Source organism: Cydia amplana, chromosome 1, assembly GCF_948474715.1.
Source record: "Cydia amplana chromosome 1, ilCydAmpl1.1, whole genome shotgun sequence".
Taxonomy (NCBI): domain Eukaryota; kingdom Metazoa; phylum Arthropoda; class Insecta; order Lepidoptera; family Tortricidae; genus Cydia; species Cydia amplana.
Window position 1 is genome coordinate 20,433,313 of NC_086069.1, and position 20,741 is coordinate 20,454,053.

At 37.3% G+C, this 20,741-nt stretch overlaps 1 protein-coding gene and 1 long non-coding RNA gene across 9 annotated transcripts in view; one reads left to right on the forward strand and one right to left on the reverse strand.

The window, feature by feature from the left end:
• Nucleotides 1-1,545: 1,545 nt before the first annotated feature.
• Nucleotides 1,546-20,741, reverse strand: part of LOC134650158 (uncharacterized) — a 93,360-nt gene continuing 74,164 nt past the window's right edge. The window contains exon 2 of the long non-coding RNA XR_010097025.1: nucleotides 1,546-1,718. This is a non-coding gene — a long non-coding RNA (uncharacterized LOC134650158). The remainder of the gene's footprint in view (nucleotides 1,719-20,741) is intronic.
• The window catches only part of LOC134649796 (dachshund homolog 1), a 180,194-nt gene continuing 170,340 nt past the window's right edge, over nucleotides 10,888-20,741 (forward strand). For all 8 annotated transcript variants that reach the window (XM_063504626.1, XM_063504632.1, XM_063504645.1 and 5 more), the window contains exon 1: nucleotides 10,888-11,947. In XM_063504626.1, the coding sequence (XP_063360696.1) occupies nucleotides 11,382-11,947 (566 nt within the window). In that variant the 5' untranslated portion in view covers nucleotides 10,888-11,381. The remainder of the gene's footprint in view (nucleotides 11,948-20,741) is intronic.

Consider the following 20,741-nt stretch of genomic DNA (forward strand, 5'->3'; position numbering starts at 1 on the left):
GCGCACGAGAGCCATGTGCCCAGAATATTATTATTATCATTATATCTCGCCTTAACACGTTGGCTAGCGGTACGGAGATACGTATTAAGTACCTACTAACCGACAGGCCGGGGGACGTGTTAACAGAAAGGTATTTGTATCATAGTGGATGAGTACATATTGCATTTTTTTCTATGGAAGTTAATATTGGAAAATGTTAACTAATTATTATAGTCTAATTTCCAAAAAGCCGCGAAGCCACAGAATAGGTTTTCCTCCAGTTAGGTTTCACACCCTCGAGTAGCACGTGTCAATATTAGCCGACACGTTTGCCAGGCGACGTATGATTTTTACATCAAAGCCGTACTCAAAGTGAGACTTGAATCACACTTCGTAAACACAGGCTGGGAATAGGTTCGCCAGCATTTGTAGAGTTACCTAGTCTCTTTGCCGAACGAAATACATACTTAAGTTTACTTAGTATACCTACTTATAAAATAGTTTGTTTTGACCCATTGCTGGCCACGCCTAGCTGACATAACCGAAACTCATTTTTCTCACAAACCATTTTTATGTACTTTGTAAACAATAAACTAGTGATTTTGCAAACTGGGACCACTGGCTTACTGGAAGAAAAGGTATTACTTTATGCGGTAGTGACTGCTACCTGATCTTCCAATCTAGACTAGACAAGTCACTTCATCTCTAAGTTGTCTGAAGTGACAATGCCTAAAATTCTCTTCAATGGAACAGACATTCCTTTCTCAGCCACTGTAAGAAATTTAGGCATTGTCATGGATCAGACTCTTTCTTGGGCATCACACGTGACTGAAACCAGTAGGAGACTTTTTGCTTCCTTGCACTCGCTTCGTCGTCTCCAGAGTTTCCTCCCTGTCCACACGAAAGTCATGCTAGCACGTTCTCTGCTAATTCCCCTTCTTGATTACGCGGACATTGCTGTTCTTGATCTCACGGAGGAACTACTTGACAAGCTTAAGCGTTTGCAAAATGTTTGCATCAGATACATTTTTGGCTTACGCAAATTTCCGCTCCCAACTCAAATGGCTGCCCATTCGGCGTAGTAGAGACATACATGTGCTTTCCCTTCTCTTTAACGTCCTTTTCTCTCCTTCTTCTCCCCCTTATCTCTCGGAAAAATTTACATTTTTAGCAGACGGCAGCGGGCACCGGCTCCGCTCCAGTGCAGATCTCTCTCTGGCTATCCCACCACACAAACACCGGTCCTATGACAAGTCTTTTACTGTGTACTCTATCAAATTATGGAATTCCTTACCGTCTTCTCTTCGAAAGTGTCAATCGGTCGCATCGCTAAAGGCGAATTTAAAAAAGTTATGGCTTTCTGACGGAACTTGAATCTAAAAGATGTATGCGGTTAGGTAGTTTTAGTATATATGTATTATATCATATAGAATGTATTATATGTATTATATATTTCAAATATATATAACTGTTTACATATTTGTTATATTTCATATCCCATACTTTGTATATACTTATAGTAGGATATAGGTTTGACCTATCTTGTAGGATATTAAATCTTTTATCTTTATGCCGATTAGTACAGCTTTTATGTCTACCGTTCTCCAATTCTCCCTCAATTGCTCAAGGGTTAACTGGAAGAGATCCCTGAAAGGGATAAGTTCGCCTTTGTACTAATGATGTGTGTTCTTTCATATTTTATGTTTCTTTTTGTACAATAAAGTATTTTACTACTACTACTACTACTACAAGTAGACACTAATGGTGTCCCAAAAATATCCTACTTTTTACTGCCTAGTATGATAGATATGAAGTTACTTTACTAGACCTTTTGCCTCCACTTGGTACCTATCTGAATTATGTAGGCAACCCATGTCAATGATATTATATAACCATAGATAGGTTATACTCATACTTGAGGAACACAAAAAATACTTCCATATTTATTTCTGTGCCTACGAAGAAATCTGTTATTTTTGATATTTTTTTTCATTCCATCGATCTTTGTCACACTCGTTGTTAAACATAAGCTCGTCTCTTTCTCTTTCGGTGTGCGGGAGGTCGTTAGAACGTGCACATTTCCCGCTTGTCCAGCCGCGATTAAAGGCAACTTGTCCAATTTGTCACAAGCGCTTCAATTTTGGAACGCCTATAACCTATCTTGAGTTATAAATCATTGACCCATGTGGAATTTATGGACGCTTATTGTCTGATATAATTATACCTAAGTAATCTAGGTCTGAATATATAGAAAACGCAATTAAGTATACCGTCTCGTCTACTAAACTGTTTCCAAATTGTAGCCATGTAAACTCCTTAAGTCTTAACGAAATCTAACGAACATCTTCCCGTAAAATGTTCAGCTATGTCCAACGGAAAGCAAATAAGGTTAAACATAAATTATCGAAAACGCCGCAACTTACATTGTGCCCAAAATTAATTACATAGTTCACGAGCATAAACGCATGGCACCGAGGTCCCGATTTGAAGAGGGGGGTGCATAACGGTAGCATTATTTGCAGTAAAAGCGCATCCAAAAGCTCTGTAATTGGTTTACCGAGCGGTCTTCTTGAAAGCGCTTCCCTAATGAAAAATGTTCGCTATAATGACATAATTGCATAAAATTAATCACCGTGTATGAAAATTATTTCTAGCACAACATCTGGAAATAATTAAATTTGGCGCATCTTTGTCTAAGTAATCAATATGATTATGGTCATGGCAGCCTCTGGGTATAACGTGCGTTCCTATCAACGTAATGACTGGTCGCCTCTAATATAGGCATTTTGTATACGCTAGGATCTAATGAGGTTACCTATGATATCTAGGTAGTAGTCGTAGTCAATAGACGATACCTACACAAGCAATGTAAACAATGAGCCGCCCGCTCTTCCAAAAATGCAAGGGTTTAAACCAATATGTTTGTTTTGTGTATAGGTATGTATAAATCAAATACTTAACATTTAAAACTAAATAAAATTTTAATATAGATATATGTATAAAAGACTGCCTTCTTAATTGCTATCTTTTCTGAATTTATATTTTTTTATTGAGATGTACAATATAACTCTATATTTTGTAACTGGTAGGTTCTATGTTGGTTAATCGAATAGGATGCAACTTGCAGTTGTAAATTGAATATGATGATATATTTACTTACTTTAAAATTTTGTTCAGGGTTACGCCAAATATTAATATAGCCATAATAAATTCAAAACGCATCGTTTCCACGTGCTATCCACTGACCATCTGTTTGCGATATGAAATCAGGTACCTAATAATGCTGCGTTATTTTTTGTATTTATTCCAGTGAAAAATTTCACGACGGGGATTACAGTTGGTGGGCGTCGTCCTGAAGTTACGGGTTTAATATAAAAATAAAGTTTAACGACGATGGCGGTGCGCAGTCTGTTGCAGTTTCGCAATGTTCAGCTCGATTTATTGCTCGGGGGACACCATTTATTTCCGATACTTTTTGTGGGCTCTTCCCATCCTTCTCTGTAATTAAACCTTTGTTTTGTTGACAATATAGTCACGAATTAAAAGATGACGTGAAAACCAAAACGTTTTCATGATTGTATCCTAATCCTGTAAATTAAACTCAATCAATTTAAATAGTCAAATTGAATGGACATATTTATAAAACTATATTATATCTAACATTTAGGCATATTGGACAGTTCCTTTTATATGGCAGTAATGCGGTGCTCAAAATAAAATATACGGTCATGCACTTTTTACGAAACACACAAGCACCAAACAAATGTCAGACTAAGTACGTCGCCTTCGCCAGTTTCAAGTTAAGGTGACGCTAAGAATAGTCGGTATATGACATAGGTAGGGATGACATGCGTGCCTGTACCAGTGGTCTCACAAAAGAGGATGCCGGAAATCATATAAAGTGGAGGAGAAAATATCAGAAATCCGACCCTGAGTTCCAAAAATTCCGAAGCATTTGATACCGCTAAAAGCAAAGATATAAAATCATTTCGTTACCTATCTAACTATGCTATAAAAGATGCTGTCAACGCATATACTTTTCCCTTCTACATTGATATTAATGATATTATCTATATATATACGGCATGTCAAAATTTCAAGTACAAATATACTTTAATGTATGTACACAAGATTACACATTAGGTACAGTAATGATTAATAATGTCACGTAGGCTTGGATGATGGTGAAATCTCAGTGATAGATAAGAAGCTCAGTGCGGTTAATTTGTTTGTTTCTGATATGAGTGAGATTATCCATGTAAAATATTCCGTACCATACTTATGGTAATGCGTAGAAAATGAGATTATAAAAACTGAATAGTAAAGAGGACGCTGGCTATTTTTTTTTAGCTAAACTTGTTCGTTTTATGTAGCTTACACTTTATATGGTAAGTTCTTTCTTATTCCATAGAACAAAAATAAAAGCATTTACTGGGATTGAACTAAGTAAGTATACCTAAGTATGTAGCTAAGAATGATAGTCAACTATACTTTAAGATAGAAATAAAGCTATGAAACTATGTATGGTGATACGACCATCACAAACTGCCAAATTTTGTGATTTTATGTGTCATAAAACTACATCACAAAAATATCCATTTTATTATGCTAAACATGGCTTACAACATTTTGGAAAACAACTAGAAACCGCATCGAAATCGGTCCATCCTTTGCAAAGTACGCTGCCACAGACATTGGCGTCAAACATAATAATAATAACACTCCTCTTTTTGCATCGGGGGATAAAAAAGTAGGTAGACCATGCATCATTGTTTGATCTACAAGATGTCACAAAAATTGTGGGGATCCGTTGCATATTCGGTACCAGCGGGCTCAGCACGGTTCCATTTTTATCGACTATCACTATGCCCGTCACTTTCGCACTTACATATTTGTTAGAACATGACAGGTATGGTGATAAACGATAAAAATGCTACCATGCTACTAGGGCAGAACACGACACCGAATATCTAAATGGATCCTCACTGTTTTTTTACACCTTGTATGAGGCCTTGGCTTACCCAAAGATTAAATCTGTGCCTCCAGTGTAAAAGGGGTAATCTCAAAAAATGAAATTTTTCAGTATGGCCGTTTCAAAGGGTGTTTTCTCTGCATTCTTTCTAAAAAAAATAAGTTTTTGTTTTTAGTTTAGATAGTTGAATCCCTTCCCCTCCCTCCCTCCCTTTTCACAAAACTAATGAATGTGTGAAAAGGTTAAACTGCACTTTCTCTAGTGTTGCTAAAATCTTTTTGAACTTTTGTATTGTGTAAAGAAACCATTTTGGGAATTAAATATTGCATATTTTTAGAATAATGGTAAAAAACAAACCAAAAGAATAATATTATCAACTAGCTGTTGCCAGCGACTTCGTCCGCGTGGATTTGTATGTTGGTGGTAATATATTCTACATGAGCAGAGAGCATTAATGCGGCAAAATATAGTAGTCTTCTTCTTCTTCTTTAATTGCCATGCCCTGACAGATGTCGGCGACCACCTAAAGAAGATAGCAGTAGGGACTGTTAATAATTTGTTAATAATTATACAAATCATGAGATTTGTCTGTCACAAACTACCTACTCATGAAGTTTCAAGCCCCTAACTGAAAAAAAAAATTCTCGATAGAATCCTTCTTGCGTGGCCCTTAGAAGATTTTCAAATCCACTATTAAAAAAAAATCGCGCCCGATGCATACTTTCAATCCTTTTTCACCACCTTGAGGGATGAATTTTCAAAAACGCTGAAATGAGATTTCTTCTCTTTTAATAAAATACATTTTTACGAAGTTTCAAGATCCTGGCTAAATTTGAACCACATACAAACTTTCAACCCCTTTTTAACCCTTTTAACGCTGGAATTACTTTACTTGTATTATAATAATATGCTTTCGTACAAAGACTCATGACCCGCACTCACAAAAATGTTTGATCTCCATACAAACTTTCAACCCCTTTTTACCATCTTGAGAGATGAATTTTCAAAAACGCTGAAATTAGTTTTCTTCTCTTTTAATTAAATACCTTTATACGAAGTTTCAAGTTCCTAGTTTAAAATAAAATTTGAACCCCATACAAATTTTCAACCCCTTTTTAACTCTTTTATAGGATTATTTTTATAAAACGCTGAAATTACTTTTCTTGTATTCTAATAATATGCCTTTGTACAAAGATTCAAGCCCCGCACTCACAAAAATGTTTGTTCTCCATACAAAATCTCAACCTCTTTTTCACCACCTTGAGAGATGAATTTTCAAAAACGCTGAAATTACTTTTCTTATATTCTAAAAATATGCCTTTATACAAAGATTCAAGACCCGCACTCAAAAAAATTTTTGATCTCCATACAAACGTTCAACCCCTTTTTCACCACCTTAGGGGATGAATTTTCAAAAACGCTGAAATTAGTTTTCTTGTATTTAAATTTAATACCTTTTTGCAAAGTTTCAAGTTCCTAGCTTAAAATAAAATTTGCACCCCAAGACGAACTTTCATCCCCTTTTTAACTCCATTAGGGGTTGAATTTCAAAAAACGTTGCAATTACTTTTTTTGTAATCGGCTATTATGCTAAGAAGTTTCAAAGCATTTGTAATGGATTCAAACTTTCAACCCCTTTTTAACCCTGTTAGGGGATGAATTTTACAAAACGCTGAAATTACTTTTCCCGTCTTTTAATAATATCCCCAAATACAAAGATTCAAGTCCCGTGTTCGAAAAAATGTTTGATGTCCATACAAACTTTCAATCCCTTTTTCACCACCTTAGGGGATGATTTTTCAAAATCGCTGAAATTAGTTTTCTTGTTTTTTAATGTTATACCTTTTTACAAAGTTTTAAGCTTAAATTAAAACTTGCACCCCATACAACCTTTCATCCCCTTTTTAACCCCCTTAGGGGTTGAATTTCTCAAAACCGCTTCTTATCTCGTGTACACTTTACAAATGAAACCTGGTGTGCAAATTTCAACTTTCTATCTTTTGGAGTTTCGGCTCTGCGTTGATGAATCAGTCAGTCAGTCAGTCAGGACACTTGCATTTATATATATAGATGTAGGTAATTAAAAAGTGACCTAATTTCTTTTCATTCTCTGCTGAAATTGCTAATAGTTCAGTACAACCAAGCAGGTCCCGTAGACAACATGCCAATCGCTAACTCTCCGTAGCGAACGATACGCGACTGTCACTGTCGCACTAATAAGGAAGAGTGATAGAGAGACAAAAAAGCGTTCGTTGTCGAAGCCATAGCGATTGTCACCTTGGCTAGGCTAGCTGTTGCACTTGTTGGTTTTTGTTCCCCATCTTTGTTTTTTTTTGTTATGGTTCTGCAATTATTTCATAATCAATCTTTCAGATGTCTTTTCTTTTACGACTTTCTTTTTGATATTTGAATTCGCTCACCTCAATAAACAACAACTTTTCCTATTTTAGGGTTCCGTAGCCAAATGGCAAAAAACGGAACCCTTATGGATTCGTCATGTCTGTCTGTCTGTCTGTCTGTCCGTCAGTCCGTATGTCACAGCCACTTTTTTCCGAAACTATAAGAACTATACTGTTGACACTTGGTAAGTAGATGTATTCTGTGAACCGCATTAAGATTTTCATACAAAAACAGAAAAAAAAAAATTTGGGGGTTCCCCATACATACTTTTTTCATCAAACCCATGCGTGTGGGGTATCTATGGATAGGTCTTCAAAAATGATATTGAGGTTTCTAATATATTTTTTTTGTAAACTGAATAGTTTGCGCGAGAGACACTTAATCCAAAGTGGTAAAATGTGTGTCCCCGCCCCCCTGTAACTTCTAAAATAAGAGAATGATAAAACTAACAAAAATATATGATGTACATTACCATGCAAACTTCCACCGAAAATTGGTTGGAACGAGATCTAGTAAGCAGTGTTTTTTTAATACGTCATAAATCCCCTAAATACGGAACCCTTCATGGGCGAGTCCGACTCGCACTTGGCCGCTTTTTTCGTTTACCTTTCATGACATCGTTTAAATTGTTTGTGAATAATAATAAAACTTAAGTTTTACCGTTATTTACGAACTAAACCCGGTAGTTGAAATAGATCTAAGTGAATTTTGATTTCTTTACACCGAATGTTTTTTGAAATGTGGTTTATTCACTAAGATTAAACTTTAACCATCGTTCGTAACACGACTCATAAAAACCATTTTTTTAAACGAGATAATATAAAAATAAATCGTTTTGAACATAATGGTTTAGATTTTTGACAAACTTTAACCCTTTTTCACAATCGATATCTCAGAAACTAGAAGTCGTAGGGCTGTGGGTGTCAGCACAAAAGATGTAGTTTCGTGAAATAAACCTTTTAGTGGCACAATTTGTAATTTGGACAAACTCGAGTTAAACCCTTTTACACTGGAGGCACAGAAATATGACGAATAGAATGGAAGTAATAAAAACTGCCAAAAATGGAACTTGTGGACTTCCCTTTAAGTAAGACAACATCAAATATTAGGTAGGTACCTAAGCTCCCGAACGTTTTAAGCCATTATTAGTTATTGTCTCAGCAAATAAGATAAGAGTGTCCTTTGTGATACAGATGCCCCACTCTGAAATATGATTGATAACGACATATTTATAACAATAAAAAATAACGATTTAATACAGATTTTGTCGTATAGAGTTTGTGCGGAAAGAGAAGTCGTGGAATGATTGGGGCCCAATACTCGTACATTCCACGACTCTTCTCTTTCCGAACAGACTCTATAAGCTTTAAGTTTCTCTAGGCGGTTTTTTTCGGGGTTTGCAATTATTGATTCTTGAAAAAAATATGGAAAAGAAAAAATATGCAATTATAAATCATGGATCCGGATCATGTTGACCGACTTTTACACCAGGTTAAAACAGGACACAAAAGTGCAAACACTTCCAAAAACAATAACGTACTTAAGCATTCACTATAAATAAGTAACTACAAGAAAGTTGCGTTGCTTAAAAACCTAAGATGTTTCTTCCACTCACATACAATCGCACTTCTCAAATTGTTGTGAACATAGCAAAGGAGTCTGTGTAAAGAGTGTTCCGAGTGCCGAACAATACGTTCGCAACGTTGGAGAGGTGCTCGATCACTCCTTTTCTCTGTCGAGAGGTCTCGCGACCACTGTTTTCATTCATGGGTAGACGCGTAGGCTCTTTGTTGTCGAATGTAATTGGCTTTGGTTTGAAATCGGTAAAGAAATTATTGAGAACGAATAACACTATAAAACTTTTTATCAGCTCAAAAAATTCACATGAGGTGGTAGTTTCTGCCATTCATAAGTGCATTGTAATATGCCTAAATAAATATAATAGGAACAATAAATACTTTCACTATTTGCGCGTGGTCCGGTCTCTTCACCTACTACGGCCACTACGGGCCCTGAGCTAGAGCCCTGAACACAATTAATAACAAGCAGAAACGTCTGCGAATGATGCTACTAAGTTTAGAATAAATTTAAAAGTGGAACAATTACTGTCCTGGGTGAGACTCCCCAGACCAGACTGGGAGAGGGTCCCCTTGACCCATATGGTGGAAAGATTTGCTGGCTATGGATGAGATCTTGGTGGCTCAGATGGCAGAGCGCTGGAGTATCGACCCAGAGGCCGTGAGTTCAAGTCTCAACCAGGACTGTAATTTTTCCACTTTGGGGTCGTCCAGAAATCATGTGATCGTTTAGGAGGGGAGTGGGGGTAAGAAAATAATCACGAATGATCACGATGGGAGAGCCCTGTGTAATTTTTTTTTCAAAGCGGGAAAGCCAAAAACAACAATATTACCTACTGAAAAATTATATCAGATCAAATAATCCGCTCTATTTTATATGCGTATTTACCCAATAAAAACATTCATCGCACCAACTTTAAAACATAAAAGCTCGCATCATAATTATCACGTGATCTTGTGGCAGGGGGTGGGGGTTGCGTTAAAATTAAAATAGTGTTTGTTTTGTATGGGAGCCCCCTTTATTTTTTATGCTTACTATTTCTTTCTTTCGAAAAATAACTAGTTTAACACAGAAATATTTTAAAATAAATATGAAAAAAAAATAAAAACATTTAAAATGTTGGATCTCCGAATAGTAATAAATAAATAAATAAGGATCATAATATTTACAAGTATGTGACATAAATGACATTGCGCATTGCGATTACTGTTAACCTATATGTGGTTTTGACAAGTCAAAGTCAAATTATATGTTTCGCTTTTAGTTCCATTTTATTAATTTTTACAATTTGATGTAGCACTGTACCTATCTATCTAAAAGTAGAGTCTTTGCGGAAAGAGAAGAGTCGTAGAATGTATTGGATCCCATACATTTCACGACTCTTCTCTTTCCGCACAGACTCTAACGGGACTGCTTTGCATATGTCTATAGATAGAAGATTAGATTCATTATATCAGCAGAAATTGTTTGTTTATTTAAGTTTACAACTGTAGGTACCTAAACAGCTAGAGCCACTTCAATAATATGCTACGCTTATTACCTACTCTATAATTGTATTTATACCTAGTGAAAAAAAAAATACTACTAAATACGTAACGACATGTCATTTCAGTGGCGACAATAGGTAGGTAGAGAGATAATCGCGAAACGCGTCCTGCATCCACAGTGTAAAGAGCAGAACAGTAGTCAATCAAGTGGTGAACGTTGTACGAGTATAATAGCTGTGGCTAAACTCACATTCTGTTGCAACTAATTTTACTTCAACACTATCGATATTAAGTATTACCTACATTTATTTATCATACACTGTATTTTTTCACCTAAGTACTTACTGTATACCTAATGTCACAATGTAAAAATTATAAAAAGGTGAATATATCTATATAGCTATACAGCTAAATTGTGTTATAAAAGTTTGTTTCAAGTTATCGGATAAGTACCAAGTATAGTATGGTATTCAAAGTAGCAATTGATCAAAGTTACAAACTTGTAATCGAGCTATTACAACAAAAGTTTTACTTGATAGGATACCACGTGCGTTGGAGAAGATCGGTTAGATATGGCATCATAGCGTGCGATTGTGTTCTACTGGTGCGGAATTCGTACGACTCGCTCTCCGGCACCTCGGTTCATATTGATTGCCGGTGACATTCTTTATCAATACACCCCCGGCCCGCGGCGCGCGGCCGCACCGCACAACACCCAAAAGAAACAGAAACGTTTCTTCGCGCGCTCTGAACGCACACGAAAAAAGGGCGGAGACTCCGCGGCGACGTCGTCGCCCAATCGAATTAGGGCTCCGAAGGCGACCGGCCAATCAGACTGAGCCGCCGGGGCGGGCGCGCGCACGCGGCCGCGCCCTCGTTTCGCTCCGGCTTTTTATTTATTGTTGCGCGAAACGGCGCGCGCGACGGGCGTGTGTGTGATGCGCGCGTAGTTTGATATTGCGAGCATGGAGTCCGCCGTGGACTCAGCGTCGACCACCAGCGAAGTTAGCGGGTCCTCAGGCGGTTCGCCGAGAGTGAAGGCGGCGTCGCCGGCGCGGGCCATGAGTCCGCCGCAGCTGCTGGCGCCGAGGATGCCGCTGCCGCCGCCAGGGCTAGGGCTGCTCGGCTCGCTGCAGATGATGCACCACTCACCGCTCGAGCTGATGGCGGCCGCGCACCACCACGGGCCGCCGCGCTACGGCAGCCCTCCTCCCATTTCGACATCAGACCCTTCGGCAAACGAGTGTAAATTAGTTGATTATCGAGGACAGAAAGTTGCCGCGTTCATAATCCAAGGGGACACTATGTTGTGCCTGCCGCAGGCGTTCGAACTGTTCCTTAAACACCTGGTGGGTGGGCTGCATACAGTGTATACGAAGTTGAAGAGACTGGACATAGTGCCGCTGGTGTGCAACGTGGAGCAGGTGCGCATTCTGCGCGGGCTGGGCGCCATCCAGCCGGGCGTGAACCGTTGCAAGCTGCTCTCCTGCAAGGACTTCGACGTGCTGTACCGGGACTGCACCACGGCAAGGTACGTTTCTACCGCGTCCCAACAACCACTACGTGTGAATGTGAATGTTTCATTTGTTGCACCTCTGCGGCCCGAGTCGAGCGACGGTAAAGTGATGTGAATATTATATATTTTTTTTTTATCTGTTCATTCGCCTGTTTTGAGTTTAAGAAAACTTTGTACGCTTGTTTCTACCCGTTGTTGTGATTTTTATACGGAACCCCTAATTCTTGACGTTAGATGAATTACCTATTGTTTAGTTTTTTTTTATATGTTCATTTACTAATTACATAAAAAAACAGCTAGGTAGGTAGGAACAGCTAAATACCTAAATAAAAAATAATACCTACTCGTAATTATGAAATTATGTTTTCTTACTACTAAATAGGGTTTAATTAAGTAGGATTCTACATACCCCTAAATATTCATATTAACGATAGAATGTATTAGCGTTGCTCCTTTATTTTTAACTAATTTCGTTTTATTTATTTTTAATTAATTTTGTTTTATACCTATATAAGAACAAACGAATTACTTACAAGGAATTTCATGTTTATGATTTACTGCGTTAAGACCACACTCTTGGTGGATATCTAGGATTTTTGCATTCCTTCGAAGCGCGAGGGTTGTGCTCAGCATTAATTTTTCATGTTTTAATACGCGTCAAATATTTCCACTGGATTAAATATTAAAGTGAGTTTCGGCGACGGAAGGGTTAAATCCCTGTTAATTAGCGGGTGAAGTTTAAATATTTAAATAGTAATTTTTACAAACGGTAAAGTTAGATTAAAAAAAAGTCTTGTTTGTCGGGAGCGGCGGGTAGGCCTAAATAGGATGTTTTAATTTTAATATTTGGACGCGTTACGTTTTTTTAAAATGTAATGTCCCGTGGAAGCGTCGCCTTGGGAGTAGTAAAGTTAAATTTTTGCTTGTATTGACGGTTAATGTTTGTAATATAACGTTTGTTTATTGGGCGGAAACGTCGGCTGCTGTGACTGCTGTGATGTGACTCAGCGTCAGTATACGGGTTTATCATTGAAAGGCTGTTTCGGCTCGTGATCTCATACGCACCTAGTTTTCGTGTTTTTGCGAGGCTTGTATGCTGAACAAAATAAACAAATGCTTCAGTAGGATTCCTTGACGAATGCCTCATACCTATACCTATAGTTCGTTTTTTTAGCATTAGAAAGAACTTGCAAGAAGGTAAGCGATCTTGACATGTCTTTTAATTGAAAAACGCTTTTTAAAAATCAAAAACTATTACTTATGAAAGCAGAAGAATATAAATGATCGTATTAGATTCATAATTGTTACATATTTGCCGTAACTTATTTTTAAAATGTGTTTTTCAATTAAAAGACACATCAAGATTGTTTACCTTATTTCTAATGCTAAAAAAACGAATTATAGGTAATGCTGTGAAATAGTAGCGTGGTAAATGTGAATTGGTCGCTTACGTCTTTTTATAGGTACCTTTTGTATCTACTTAATATGAAAAGTTTAAAAATAGATAAGTATGTCTCTTGCTTCCATTTTTTTTTGTCTTTGTAAGAAGATAAAATATAGTTATATTCATTAATTATGTGGTCCTAAATGAGTAGAGTACTACAAATAGGATAGTATTAGCTAAGTATTTACTGCAACGCTGCAAATGTCATCAAAAATTTGTAAACCGATAGGAAACCTGCTGTCTCTGACAAATCTTAATCTTATTAATCTCAATCGTTTAGTTATTTTTTAATGTTATAATGGTACTTTGCTTTATTCTAAAAAACCATTTTGCAAATACTTATAAAGAAACGTCATATGACGGATGAGGAAGAAACAATGTTGAATTAGAGAAATCGCTCGGTGGAAACATGTCTAATAGGATTTGTTTGATTTTGGAAGCATTCAAGCTTGTGGGTTTTATTTTAAACTAAAAAAAATATTGTAACCTTGTAACTGTGATGTGAGATGAATTAATTCCAAATTTTTAACAGTTATTAGTACGCTAGGTAGACTAGATAGAACTTACATAACAGAACACACAGTATAATAATAAAGAAGTTAATGAATAAAAATTATAATTCGTTAATTTAATAGTTTCCAATATTGATTAACGGTTAGTCAGTTAATTATAGTCAGTCAAATTTAGGTATTAATAGGTTATATAAGCGGAAAAAAGAGTAGGTACGGATGAAGATTTACCTACTGAATTAAAAAAAATGTTTGTATACTTCACACCTAACCTATATTACACATCTAAGGAGGTAGGTAATTAAATGCCGTAATTGAGTCTTAATGTGACCACAATTTCATTTATGTAACGATACAATGATATATTTATATGTTGAACACCGTAACTTGCGCTGCACAGATGGAACATGGCCAGTAAGTTCTTAACATAAATGGGTTCATATTCAGGTACCTACTTTAAAAAAAATGCATGCAATACCTATAGGTACTTATGTATTATACTTAGATAAAGAACTTTTTAGATATAGTTCCTTGCAAAATCCGTGCATAGGTATAGGTACACAAGCGAACAAGGTAGCAGTACAGTACATCAGTAGATAATACGATAGAATGCAACCCTTGTATGTCGTTGCTCGCTAGGAAACGCAATATTTTTCAAAAATGGAATGCCCGCATTACAAAACGTGTGTAAATAATAGGAGGTCGCTCCTTTTCACGCTTCAATAATTGCTCGACGGCAGATAAACGAAGATCGGGTTACGTTACCGTGGAGAACGGAACGTTAGGGCGTTGTGTTCTATAACTCTTTGAAGATTTGCTTTCTGAATTGAGTGATGCATTTGACGTCGGATTCGTTTATTGTTTGCTATGGTATGATGAATGCAATGACTGCATCAAATACGTACCTAAAGTATTTCATTGGCAGGACTTGGTCGTTTCTAATAGTTATTTGTACAACAAGAGATTTGATCTCGTGTAGTTCACAAAACTTTTCACCTCAGCAGTGAGAACATATAGACAACCTGAAAAATGTAATCCTTCTTCATCACTTACCTATTCACTCATGCTTTCTTAAGATATACTAACAATTAAGTTGAATTACCACAATCAAACACAAAAACAAAACGTAGTAAATTTCAGTAAAATAGGTAATATATGGAAACAACGACCATCAATTGATTGACACTTCAATCGACAACTTTTTTTTGTAAAAAAAAAATCATTGTAAGATACGGTCCGAATTGCGGATACTTACTATTTGTAAACTATAGTAGAGATTCTTAAAACTATAATTATTTATTTTACGTGATATTCTGTGTATTTTATGAGTTCATTATTTTAATCGTACGTAAAATATAGTGTTTTTATCAGTTTTCATCAAATCTTAAATTTTATTTTCATTAATTAATTATTAAGAATCCATACTCGTATGTATTTTGGAACGATGCGTTCTGACGTTTTTCGGGGGTCTATTATAAACCGTCAATGTACCGTTGAATGTAGTTTGAACTTTTTTTTTGTCTCTTTCTTTTTGCTAAAGACGTGAAAGGGACAGAGATAATAGAATCCAAGTATTTCGAACTTGTATAAGACCCCGCATGTTGAAATGACATTTGAATATTAAGGTCACTTGAATGTCATTTTGTCTCACTCAGTGAGCAAAATGCGATTTTGCTCACTGTTTTTAAGTAGCAAAGTACCCTTGTTCGAGCTGCTGAGGTGAAAAATAAATTTTGCCCTGTCATAATCAGAATATTTAAGGTGTCCGATAAGATAATTCAAAAACCTTAAGAAAATAGAACTAGTTAGTTAAACAATTTTTATCAAGTTACTGAATTTTATTTAGTTATCCTATTGATCATCCGAATTTCAGAAATAAATAATTTGTTAATTTTTTTTATGTCAATAGTAGAAAAGATAATACCATATTTATTCATCTACATTCATAATTGGCAAGAAGCCATAACTTATCACAACAATTTACAATATAACTTCTGTAATGTAACTTTAAACAATTCTCAATTTACAATAATTAAGTTTCATTACTAACGAACCTAATAATAGTGTTGTAAATTGCATTATTTTCAAATAAAGAATGAAACAATAGACGATCGACACCGAACAGAATCCGAAACGTCCAGTTGGATCTATCGAATTCAGTCGGGTTCCGTCCGTCCATTGTCTCTGCTCTTCAATTACGGAGGTCATCAACACGCCGACAACACTTTTTATGGAATTTCCAGTTTAACGACTCATTTTGATGGTCCGTCTTCAAACGTAGTGATATTTTGTAAATAAACAAGACACTGAAATAACTCATTACCTTTGTAGCCGGTAGCCGTGCCGGAACTTAGCAGGAACTTTGGAACTTTTGTGTAGCCCAGGTAGGTAGGGCCACACGCTGTCGCATGGGGCTGTGGAGAAATGTAAACAATCTAACGTCCTTCAAAAGGAGTGCCACACGGATATCTCGCAGGACGTGGTGGAAAATCATTTTTTATGATTAGTTACGCGGGTAGGTCTCATATTAAAAAAAAACAACGGGTTACACTCCGGGAGTGCCGACAGAAGTGAAAACTCAAAGACTAGTCCAAAATGTCTGCAGCACTATGTATAATTGACCCATCCTCATTTCTATTGAAAAACTTTAGTTCCGAAATTGCTGGCCAGTGAGCTTAAATTAGTAGCGTTAATTGTTAAAAATTCGAATAGAAATTGTAAAGTTACCTTGCAGACCTCGCATCTAAATATATTTGGTCATGATATTTTGAGTTTTATTCACCAGTACTAGAGTTCACTTTTATTAGCGATTTCATCAAGATGTACCTTTATTGAATTATATTTGAGTGATATAAAGTTAGAATGTAACTGTGAGATCCTCGTATTTCAGCCCGTACAAGATTAGTACCTTTTTCATGTAATGTCATTGAGTTTTTCTTTATTGATATAAATGGCATCTAAATGAGTGGCCATCTAAACCTTACGGTCACGTGATCGCCTTACGCTGTCTCGAGTTTATCATTTACCTGTACATTTTAAAATGTCACTCGGATAAAGATTGTATCATTTATTTATGCCATTAAATTAAGTCAGCTTTGATGAATTGTTCATTTCACGAGCAGCTTAAGTCGCTCTGCGCGTTATAACAGTCCTGACCGCACTAATAGGATCGCCACGAACTGCAAATAGGCCTAGTACCTACCTATGTATCCGTAGCTTGGCGGGTAGGTATCTGTCGGGAATAATATCGTGAATGGTGGTTCCGACTGGCATGACTCCAAGTGGTGGTTCTCATTGAAATATTAAACCAAGACGCCGCAATGCAGTGTCTCACACACGCCGCGCCTGCAGCTGGTTATGTGTGCATGATGGGAAGGCAATGTAAATGCAACGGCTGGTGTCTAAACCAAGTTGTCGGAATTTTTTAGCGAGTTTAATTTTTTAAAGTCAATAGTGAAATGTATTTTGACGCATGGGGACAACTACATTTTGAGTCGTTGGTTTTCTAATTACATTTAAATACAAACGTTAGTGCTTAATGAGTAATTAGTAAGTCAAGTAGGATTATAGCAAATATGTAGGTAACTTTGTAACACTAAATTCGCGAGCTTATACTTCAAGACACTTATTAGATAATTGTTAAAATGTGTAGGTATTGCTTCTTTATTATTCATTACAAATTCATGAGGTTTTTAATAAGATGAAATAAGTGATTTCGTTAGCAAGTTTCGCTTTCAATCATAAAAGTCATCGTTAGTATTTTTATTGCGGTGAGCACCGTTCACACAACGCTCCGCTGCGCCTATTATCAATTGAATCTGCACAGCAATCGAATCCAACCTTACTTTCTATACTTCCTAACACATTTCTACATTCCGATTGTTTTTTGTTTTCCGTTCCTGTTTGTGCTACTGCTTCTTACCTATGCTGGCACTTCACATTCACATGGCTGTATTTGACAAATATTCGTGTTGCATTGCATCCCTTTTATTTTGTATAACAAAGGAAAGATATGCAACACAAATAGTAAATACCTATACAGCCATGTGAAGTACCAGCATTAGATATTACTGATGCTTCTTAGATACTATTGAAATATAATTGCAGATATGGATGAAATTTAATAAGAGAATATACCTACCTAATCTACCTATACCTATATAGTCAGTCTCAAACTTGTCTCATTGCCGGCTACTTCCAATATGCCTATGTAAATGGAAACAGCCTTTCACTAACAAAGAGAATTAAACATTTCTGATGTCAAATACACCTGCAGTAAAAGTTCCGACATGCTTAATGCTTAATCACAATATTTAGCAAATAAAGCAACAACAATATTTCCAAAAGCTATTCACTCAAGTGACAAATAAATTGTACCAACTGAAGGAAACTCAATTTCCTCCGCAGTAAAGCGACAAACTGCTCCACAATGGGAAAATCATGGTGGCAATTTATTACGATTGATCAACAAGTGGCAGGGGTACGTCGGAAAGAACGAACGACAATACGAATGGAAACGAACGGAAGACGAGTGCCGACATTCCCGACTCCCGTAACATTCGGAAAACGCACACCAATGACACTGGGGAATCCCTCCGGCTAGACGGAATTATCTCGCACTCTATTCCCGTTTCGCGTACCATTCAAATTGCATCTCACTCGTGCCCCACGCGAAAATGCCTCCGTCTCTTTCCCATTCCGTTCATTCATGACTGCGGATTTGAATGGATTTGGGACGTTTGCTTCCCACAATTGGAATTGGAACACTTTGGGCTTCGAGGGTGCGACGCTTGCACGCGTCGCGACGTTTCGTTCCTGACGAGCTATCCACTGGTGAACCTCGCCAAGTGCTAATGTTACGGTCAACAAAACAATGAAGAAAAAATGGGCGACATAATGAAACAACGTGCTCGCTTAATTAAAATTCGCATCCGTGTTAGTTATTGAATGGTTGATGGAAACTATCGCATGGCGTGTAGCGCCGGTAGCCGTTGTAACGTCTTATAATTGCAGCTCACCATGTGTTGAGCTCTAATCATGTTTAATTATAGTTAGAAGAGGGAGTCATTGCAGTTTATCATGAGATGAACTGTTACAGTTGTATAAACGCCGCGAGAAAATGATGGATTGAGCTTGTTCTACTAATGAAAGTACGGTTAACAACAAAACTGTTGCACATTTTCATGCCATATTTAAAGGGTAGATTATTTGATTGACTTTGACTAAGATTATAGAAGGATCATTGAGGACACAAAAATTCGAATGATGCAAAGTTATAAACGTCTTGTTTTAATTTACGGTCTTCAAAATACTATGTTGCATTCTACGCCGTTTAATTGGCTCTACCACATGCTGTGAGTTTTATTAATATTAAAATTATTTATAAAACTCTGTATTGAAAGCTAAGGTGTAACATTAGGTACTTACAACAAAATCAAACACAAAACGTTGTTGCCGGTAATCAAAGTGCTCATATTTATTTGGGCTGGCACCTTTAGCTACAATAAAATAATACATTGAAATAAATAATGTTCAGAAATCATGAATATATCACGTCAAAACACAATAATCATAAAACTCCTTATTATAAATTAATTTGTATGATAAAATTGAGTCGCTGAATAAAATTTGTATGTAACTGAAGTCCAGTTAATGCAGACGTGCCTCGCCATGGACGCGCCGCCGGTGCAAGTTCACTTATGAATATTTTTTCTATCGGTACGTTTGAAGGCGTGCATCGTCATTAATCCAATGCAGATTAGATCAAGACAATGGGAGGCGGAAATGCAGGAAAACGACCTTTTTGCGCGACGCGCTCCGCTCCCCATTGTGTGAAGACACGCTTACTAATTGCCAGTGAAAATCTTCTCATATGCGCCGGAGTTGACTCAGTGACTTATTTGATACGTTATTAGCGTTAATTGTTGTAACGCGAATTAAATAGACGTTTAGAGATGTTTACCTTGTTAGTACAAAAATAAAGTTGGGCCCAGACCAAAATTGACTAAAAATATATTGCCTTCTGTGGAATAATCATAAGGTCTAGCTAGCATAACGCTCTTACCCACGGCAGCAAAAGTACTGGCAAAAGTACTTCTCAACCGTATGTCCCCAGAGATCGCAAGAACACTTCGGGAGGAGCAGGCCGGGTTCCTTTCTGGACGCTCATGCACTGACCACACGAACATCTTGCGCATACTCATCGAGTCGTCCGTGGAGTGGCGAACTGAACTTTTCCTGGCGTTCGTCGACTTTGAGAAAGCCTTCGACTCCGTGAGGTGGAGCGCACTGTGGTCCAGTCTGAGGCGAAGAGGAATACCCAGCAAGTATATAGGTATCATCCAGTCCCTATATAATGGCAGTACTTGCAAAGTAGTGCACGACCAAGTCCTAGGGGAACCAATTCCAATGACTGCCGGAGTTAAACAAGGCTGCCTCCTTTCGCCACTGCTCTTCATCGTCCTGCTTGACGACATCATGCGGAAAGTAACGGAAACACCTAGGGGTATCGCATGGAACGAAAGCTCACACCTGGAGGACCTCGACTACGCAGACGACATAGTGTTGGTTTCGTCTTCATTGCCTGACCTCCAAGCGAAGCTGGACTCATTACAAGAGGAAGCTCAAGAACAGGGCCTACGAATCAACGCTAAGAAGACCGTCGAAATGCGAGTTCAGACGTGCGAAAAACGACCCATCAGACTCAATGGTACACCGCTGGAATCTGTCGCTAAATTTACGTATCTCGGCAGCACCGTAACCAACAGTGGTGGCTCGGTTGACGACGTCGCCGCAAGGATCAAGAAAGCCAAAGGTGCTTTCGCACAGCTGAAACCGGTCTGGGACTCGAACGTGC